We start from the raw sequence: 9311 nt of genomic DNA on the forward strand, positions 1-9311 counted from the left end.
TTTAAAATAACATTTTGGTTCTATATTTCTTTAATTTTCGTGACTTTTGTCCTTCTTCTCGACGGGAAAAAGGAGTAAATTAAAAAGTTAAAATTAAAAAAATGAAAACGCTAAGAAATATAAATTGCGGGACCAATTGTACATTTAACCATAATTTTATTACGATTGGACTGAAAAATAAATTAAATTATTTTTAAAATACAAAATGATTTAGTAAAGTTGTGAAGAAAAAGGTAATGTAATTGTGAATAAAGAAAAGTGGGTGTAGAAAATGTCTTGTTGGACTAAAACAGCATTATCACATATATACTTACTACAGAATAGTGATTGGTTGGTTCAGAGAAATAGGGATTTTGATGAGTTATGTATATATGGTTTGGCTGAAATATAGGTGGAGTTGAATGGAGAGGAATAGAAGCGTTTATGGAGGGTCCGGAGAGGATGCACTGTGCCTCATCACTCACTCTTTCAAATACTCCCTTTCTCCAACACTACTCCACCACAAGAACCATTTCATATTCTCTCTCTCTCTCTCTCTCTGGAACTTGGGGAAAATACACAAAAAAGTAAAGCAAGAAAATGTCTTGGCAAACGTACGTTGATGAACATTTGATGTGTGATATCGAGGGGCATGCCGGCCTCCGCCTCTCCAGCGCTGCCATCATGGGACACGACGGCTCCATCTGGGCTCAGAGCTCCGCCTTTCCTGCGGTGATCTTTCTTCTTTTTCTTCATGTGTGTGTGTGTGATCAGTTACGTGTTTATATATGATGAAGGTGATCTGTGTAGGGAGTACATGGATTGATGTAGTTTATTCATTACATGATTGATTTGGATTTGGATTTGGCTAAGGTTGATGAGTGTGTTTGCAGCTGAAGCCAGATGAGATCACTGGAATACAGACTGACTTCAACGAGCCCGGGCATCTGGCGCCGACAGGCCTGTTCATTGCTGGAACAAAATACATGGTCATCCAAGGAGAACCCAATGCTGTCATTCGTGGAAAGAAGGTACTAATCTCTCTCTCTCTCTCTCTCACTGGCCGAATCCTATACTAAGCACTTGCCATATGATTAGTTCAGATTTTGGCACCATGAAAGTGGGATGTATAAATGAATTGATGTTGGCAGGGATCTGGAGGGATTACTATAAAGAAGACAGGTCAAGCAATGGTGTTTGGGCTGTATGAGGAGCCAGTGACACCAGGACAATGCAACATGGTTGTTGAGAGGCTTGCTGATTATCTCATCGACCAAGGCCTTTAGACTCAATTCATTTTTTTCTTTCTGAAATTTTGCATCTTTTTAGTTTATGTTGTTGATTTTTTATGATATGTGCACGAGTTAGGCCGTGTCTTCTTCTACATATCTTCATCTCTTCAAGAGAATAATAAAGAGAAGAATAAATTCTCTGTTTTTAAGTTGCTTACAAATTTAACCTCTCTTCCTTTTATCCTCTTTTAATTTAAGTTCCACAATGGGTTTAATAAAAAATAATAGCAATTTACCCCATACGTTCATTTTGAAGAATATATGGGTAAATTGCTATATTTTTAAAAATATAGGGAGATAAAATATTATTTTTTTATTTATTTACAATATCATAAGGGAGTTACTTGTATTTTTCCTAAAAATATTTTTATATCTTCTATCCTAATTAATGATCTGATATGGGAAATACTTCCCTTAAAATACGTTATCATTGTACAATCTCTAAAGATACGAGCTCTCCAATATTATTATCAAATACTGAAATAAATTTGTACGGTACTTAAATTTATTGAAACTAGCAACTCATTTCTTTAACATAATTTGTAAATTTATTTATTTAATTAATTATTCCTTTTCACTGTAAAAAATGGCGGCAAAGGGTGACAAAAGTTTGAGGTGGTAGTAGGTTTTCTTGAACAAGGTCGGAAGAATCAGATTATGGATGGAAAAGAGTAGTTATGTTGGCTTTCGACATAGTTGGATGGGCAAATCTGTCACACAATAAAAAATAATTTTTTGTCTTGTTTTATTTTTTATTTTTTCTAAGGCTTTACCGCAATGACATAGTTGACATTTCATACTTTCAGGCTATTTTTTCAGACGAATGGTTAACTTTTTTGGCAAAATTGCACACTTAGTCCAATAAGATAGATTTGTTTGAAAAATAGCTTTGTGAATTTTGTAAAATAGTCCCACATTTAGTTAAAATAGACAAAATGAGGATAAAATGGTTGCAAAGTTGGTCGTGCTCATCTTCTACCACTAAAGCATAATGACAAAAGGCACGTGAGAAACACGTTCGCACGTGCCCGTTAGTCAGTTGAAGGGAGGGAAAACTCTTAGCCAAAATTGCAAACTTAGTCTGGTAGGATAAACCCATTCCAAATATAGTCTTGCACTTCTTGGATTTCTGAACTAAAGACTCAAGTAATTAAATTGTTCCTCCAAGCCATAATTTTGTCCTGATTTTGCATATTTTAACGGAAGATAGGACTATATTTAAATATTCGTAAAGCTCAACACTATTTTTGAAATGTGTTTATCCTATGGACTAAGTTTGCAATTTTGCCAGAGTTTTTTTCCCTCCCTTCGACCGACTAACAGGCACATGTTTGATCTTGTATTCCTTTTGCCATTATATTTCAATGATAGAAAATGACTCTACATAAAATACTGGATTTAGAACGAAAATTTTAGAATGGGTACCATCTATTACAGATTGGAATGGTTTTTGTACGTTTTTGTAACATATCACTAATGCTGACATCATCTAGCCCTTATGTTAAATTTTCTTATTTTTGTAATGGGTAATGTGTTGCAACACCCATTCCAAAATTTTTAAAAAAGTGAATATATGTAAATCCATTCAAAATAAATGTTGTTCAAAATGTGGAATACTATTTGGAATGACCAGTATTGTGTTGGAACGACAAGTAATATTTATGTTAAGTATATATATTATTAGTGGCAAGAAATATTTTGTAATTTATTGCTCGAAGTATAATTATATATATATATGTGTATGTATAGTGATAATCATGTTAAAACAATTGAGGAGATAGATGTATGAGAAAAACCTGCTAGGGAGGGCGAGTCTTAGGCCGGAGTCTCAGGATGGTTTTAATACTTTCACAAAATGGGCCAAGTGCCAATGTGGACATGAACGGCAAGAAGATTAAGTGTCCGCGTCGGAAGTACAAAAACAAAAGGTTTAAAACACCAGACAACGTAAATTTTGACTTTTGTATAAGAAAATTTATACCAAAATATTATAATTGGACTTCTCATGATGAGAATAGGGTGCAAGATTACTTTACACCTACTAATGGTGATCTAGACTTGCTAGATGAGCTCACGTCTGAGCAACAAAAATAGTAATGGAGATTGATCGAATAAGCGTATTAGAAAAAGCAACGATCCAGTTCGGATATATTGACACACAAGGGGTTCAAACACCCTACCACAATGTCATTGTAATTTCAGCTACTAAACCCAATTACAGCGTGTAGAAAATCTTTGTAAATTATTGTAGCCCAGCAGATATTAATATCAAAGACAAATAGTGAAATTAAAAAAAAAAAAAAGAAAAGATAGGTTGTTAAGTACATTAATATTATTTACTATCTAATGTTATTTTTAAAATATTAATAATTTTTTATGACACAAATATAACGTCATTGATTCGGCTACGATTGACCCAACAATTGAACCAGTGACTCATAACCCACTTAATTTGTCAATTCAATAAACGGTTGGAATTACAAAACATTGTTGGGACAATTTATATATACTAGCTGTTGTGGCATGTACTTTTTACATGCATACAATTAATAATTTTTCACGTTTTAAAATATATTATAAATAAGAGTCAAATATATAAATCAATACATTGTATTAATAAAAGAAAAAATATAGTAATTTTTCAATTAATGTAAATTTTAAAAAGTTGAATAAGTTAGTTATTTTATTATAAAGGGCATTTTTGACTTCACAAAAAATTGGTGTGGAGGTGTTGTTAACCGTCGTTTGTGAGTGCGGAAGGATTTTTCGTATTATATTAGTATTAGATATATATAATATTTGTAGTTATAAACAAAATATGTGTAATTTATTTATACTTACATATAATTCATAAATTTAATACTTTTATAAAATAAAATAATGATATAAATAGTTTATAAATGCTTTTAATGTTTATATAAGTAATACACATTTTTAAAAATATTAATATTTTAATACCTAAAACATGCATATATATAAATTGACAAAAAGAATGTTAATCTTTCAATAATATCATTATCTCATTTATAAAGTTATGGTAATATTATTTAAAAATAATATATTTTTTTTAATATTTTAAAAATATTAAACAGGTCCATCAGGTTCGACTCAGTGCGAGTCGGGTCTGGGATAGGGGCGGGTCCGGGTCCAAAAATTTCTTTGGCTGGGCAAGTCTCAAGACAAATTGGTTGGACAAAGTTGCCCAATTCCATAAATAATAATATAGTTTTAATTATATATTAGTATTTTTAATATTAAATCATTATTTTCAAACTAAATATATATTTAGTCCAAATATTTTGGGAAAGACTAATGGTCAACACTAAGTTTAATCATTTTAGAAAACTTGAAAGTCAAAATTGATGACGTCCAAACATGGAGTACCAAAAGTAATTTAGTGACTAACTATGAAGACCAAAAGTGAAATTATCCCTGTTCAATTCTCACGGTCAAAAGTAAAAAATCATTACAGATACGAATTAGCCACGATTATCAGCCGTTGATTTTACAACGAGGCCACACAGCTAAAGATCATGACAAATATTATATACATAGCTGAAAATATGGCAAATATTGAGTAATCGTGGTAAAATATTGTTTTACTATGATTTTAAGCTGTAGTGATTTATCTATATTTAACTATAAATAAAAAAAAAGGCCTCCACGCTTACGAACGACGTTTAATTACATCCCCGCGCCAATTTTTTGTGAAGTCGAAAATGCCTTTCAACTGATAAACAAACTAACTTATTCAACTCTTTAAATTTTACCCTAGTTGATAAATTCATTTTCTTTTCTTTCTTGCTTTTTTTTTTAATGTAATGTATCGATATATATTTTACTCTTACTTATAGTACATCTTAAAGTGTAAAAAAATATTTATTATATACACACAAAAATAACACGCTACAATGACTAATATAAAAAAAAAAATTTTCACACGAACAAACAACGGTTGGTGACGCCAATGCACCAATTTTTAAATATAATAATTATAACTCTAATTAAATAATTTTAGAAATTAATTGGAATTACTGTTTTTTTTTTTTTTTTAACGAAAGTGGCTCTACATCATTTTAAGATCACTACACCGATTTTTTTTATTGTGCCGATAATCCCATATATAAAGTTAGTTATCTTTTGTTTCTTTCTTTCTTTTTGAAATTTGATTTATTTATAAAAAAATATTTATTATGTGTATATAAAAATAACGTATCATTATATGATTTTTTTTTTTATTCGCACCAATTTTTTCTTTTTATATTTCTAATAAGATCCAGATCGAATTCTTTGTCCATTTTCAGATAAACCGATTAGACGATCGATCTGATTAAATTTAAAAGCATTGATTGAGAGAGCTGTGGAATTGGGAACAGAATTAACTGTCAACAGTGCTTCGTTGCAGTCATAAATGATTGGTTTTTAGAACATAATCTTTGGGTAATCAAATTAATTATTCTTGTAATTAAGAAAAATAATTGTAATAGTCCTTCAACCGACAGCCTCAAATCCTCTACTTAGGATTCTATCCATAATACAGGTTTGTGTCTGCTTTCATGACAATATCTTCACAACGCTGAATAACTAATAAAAACTTTATATAAAAATGTCCAATTATGCTGTGATTGTCGTTTCCATGTATATTAAATACGTACAATATCTTAGGGTTAATTAAACTTAAATCCCATCTTACAGAAATATGGTTAGTGTTTTTCTTTATTTATTTATTTAGGTTTTAAAGCAATTTTGGTTCTGTATCTTTAGCATTTTTTTTATCAGGTCCTATATCTTTTTGGCCTGCCAATTTGGTCCTTTATCTTTTAAATCTGTGCAATTTTGATCCTTTAGCCAGATTAGGACACCTTCTATTGGAAAAATCGTTATAGTCCATACACATGCTCTTAGTTTTGCCCAACATGCTTCTAAAATGAAATTAAGTCCTCATAATTTCGTACGTTTTTTCGACCGCCTTGTTCCCAGGTATTCCAAGCCCTCGATTTTATGGTCTTTCCTAACCATACTACCGTGATTGATGGTTCGCAGGTATTTGGCTCCTTTAGCAACAAATGGTACAATCCTATTTCGTTTCCTACTTTAGGACGTAGAAGACACTCTAATATACTCCTCTTTTCTTGTCCTACAACTAGAATTTCATAGTCTACTATTTCTAGCATGCATTTATATCTACCAACAACAAGTTGCTGCAAATGATATAAGTTAGAAGAAAAATATTTTTCTTTCTCAATGATGTCAAATATAACTTTTATTTCTTTCCATCCTTCAAGACATCTAAGTTTTACGTTATCTACCCTAATTTCTTCAGGAGTTAAAAAGTATTTAATAACTCTTTCTCCTTCTCTTTGTAGCATGTGATCCTATCTTTCGAAAAGGACATTCTACTACTAAACACAATTCTAGAACTAAGTGTTCGGTCTAAAACTTGGTGAATTTTATAACGGTATCGACACCACCTATTCTAGTTGAGTCCAGTCTCCGCCTGCTACCAACAACCCTCACTTATTTTTTGTTTTTTGTTCCTGTCATCAAAAGAAATATAATTTTTTAGTATGATTAATTATAATAGTTAAAAATAAAAAATTGTGGTGAATACTAATTAATTACAATAGCTGGCCAATATATATTACTACAATTATATACTCTAGCCATAGTTAAAGTTGATCAATCATTGTTAAAATTTAAGTTTTCGCGTCGATTTTGTTTGATTATGATAAATGATATTATAGCTATGATGAAGTGATTAGTGGTTTAGAGAATAATCATTTTCTTTTTGGAGTGTATTATTTTCAATGCTATCTATTAGCTTTAATTTTTGACTTTATCATTTTTAAAGTTTAATTTTATTGTTCTATTTCAATTCCTCTGTTAACTTTTCAACAAAAAAATTCACCAAAATTCAATCTTTTTATTTTTTCTAAGGGTAAAATGGTGTATTGAAGTTTGAATTTTGCACTTTAGTACCTGTAGACATTTATAATGAACATAATTTGTGGGTAAAATGGTGACTTTTTTGCCAAAAAATTGGTTGAGAGATTGGAATGGAATAAAATATGAACTTTATGATGATAAGATTAAGAAATGAGGTTGAGAGGCTAAATGATTTTAAATACAAACTTAAAAGATTATTTATGATGCTACCCTATATATTTAGTATGCGAAATTACGGTTTTAGTCTCGTATGATATGAGTTTCAACATTTTTAATTCTATATTTCTGAAATTTTTGAATAATTTCAAAATTGAGAAAATTCAACGGTTTCTAGTCCCATAATTTCCATAAAGCATATGACTAAATGTGTCGAATTTTCTCGATTTTAGGACCATTTTAAAAATTCAGTAAAATAGAGAACTAAATGTGTCGAATTTTTATAATATTCGAACTATTTTAAAATTCTCATAAAGTAAAAGACTAAAAATATTGAATCCCTATCCTATGGGATTAAAAGTATAATTTTTTGCTAATTCAGTACCTTCTTATGTTTCCTTTTTTTTTTTTCTTTTTTAATTTTTGACTTCTCAATCATCTTAAGGCCTATTGCACCCAACTCATTGAAAAAATAAAAATAAAAAACTTAAAAAAGATGCAAAAAAAAAAGAATAATTACATAAAATAAGAAATAATAATAACAATAATAATAATAATAATAATAAAGATAATTCTTGACATGTTGTGTGTCGTTAATGTTATTCAAGAAAGTCATAATTCGAAATAAAACTCCAATTTCTAATTGGACGCCAACATTACATATGACATGTCCAGATTTATGCCACACTAAGTTGCAAATTGAATAATTCCCATCCCTCAAATCTCATAATTATTTATTTATCATATGTAAATATAATTATGATTTAGGCGCTGACCAATAATTACATAAAACTTATATAATACTTGGCCCAAAAAAAAAAAAACAATTCTTTAAATATTTTATTCTGTAAAGAAAAGGACAAAATAAAATTGGAAAAAGGGACAGTGTCAGGTGGAAAAGGTGTTTTTAAATATTTAAAATTGTTGTGAGTTAAGTAACTGACAATTAATTATGTAATTGGTGAGAATTAATGAAAATAAAAAGCAATAAATATTAGAATATGGAATTTGAAAGGGAAGGAGTGCAGTTTGTGCTGATTTGGTGTTGGCAAAACTTGAGCCAAAAATCACACCACCAACCAATCATTTGTTAGGGATATTAGTTTATTTTTAAGAGTGAGTTATATTTGCATTATCTGAGGTTAGATTTAATTACAACATCGATTCTTATTTTTTTTTCTTAAAAAAAATTAAAGTTACACTTTCTGTGGGATGTTAGTATAGTGTATTTCAGGAGATGTATATGTGTGAAGTCATGCCACTCAATAGGGGTATAATTGTAATTGCAACTGCAAATATCCAGGGGTGTATTGGAGATTTTGCAAAGTTTAGAGGGTGTTTTGTATAATTTACACCTAACCTTACAGGGTATGGATGTAATTTATTCTTTAATGAAATCTCGAGAAAGAAATTTATTTTCTATGTTAATATGTAAAATTGATCAAGATTCGTAATTTATGTAATAAATATCGATGTAGGGATCATATATACCTCTAAAATAATTAAAATGCACTCAGGTGTCATTAAAGTAATAAAACACTCCAAAAATCTATCCTATTTTCGCTCTGGGTTATTTGACGTAAAGCCGATCTGATGATATCATCGAGCTTTTACGATTGTTTGAGTTCAATGAGTAAAACTAAGCTCGTTTAATCCGCTTAAACTTCTAAAGATAGGTTCAAAAACAAAGAGATGAAAGTCCAGAAAAGCGAACAACAAAGATTTGATCTGGTACTCGATATAGGCACTTCAAAACATTTATGTTCCAACAAAGATTTGTTCAATGAATACACCGAGACAACATATGAAAAAGGTGCTTTCGCGGACAACTCTTCCATCGCCGAAATTTATGGTATAGAATACATCTTTCTTAAATTTATCTTTATAAAAATTTTAATTTTAAATGATGTGTTACATATACCTTCATTACATAGAACC

At 29.9% G+C, this 9311-nt stretch overlaps 1 protein-coding gene across 1 annotated transcript; it reads left to right on the plus strand.

Moving 5' to 3' along the window:
* On the plus strand, nucleotides 476-1432 carry LOC105173565 (profilin-3-like). The gene is made up of 3 exons (XM_011095353.2): nucleotides 476-711; nucleotides 873-1010; nucleotides 1131-1432. The coding sequence occupies exons 1-3, from the start codon at nucleotides 580-582 to the stop codon at nucleotides 1263-1265; spliced, it is 405 nt and encodes a 134-aa protein (XP_011093655.1). The 5' UTR covers nucleotides 476-579; the 3' UTR covers nucleotides 1266-1432.

Source organism: Sesamum indicum, linkage group LG11, assembly GCF_000512975.1.
Source record: "Sesamum indicum cultivar Zhongzhi No. 13 linkage group LG11, S_indicum_v1.0, whole genome shotgun sequence".
Taxonomy (NCBI): Eukaryota; Viridiplantae; Streptophyta; class Magnoliopsida; order Lamiales; family Pedaliaceae; genus Sesamum; species Sesamum indicum.

Bases quoted from the DNA above. Each gene is read 5' to 3' on its own strand.
- LOC105173565 (XM_011095353.2), top strand. From the start codon at position 580: ATGTCTTGGCAAACGTACGTTGATGAACATTTGATGTGTGATATCGAG. The intron at 712-872 runs GTGATCTTTCTT...GTGTGTTTGCAG, and splicing joins AGAGCTCCGCCTTTCCTGCG to CTGAAGCCAGATGAGATCAC. The intron at 1,011-1,130 runs GTACTAATCTCT...TGATGTTGGCAG, and splicing joins CTGTCATTCGTGGAAAGAAG to GGATCTGGAGGGATTACTAT.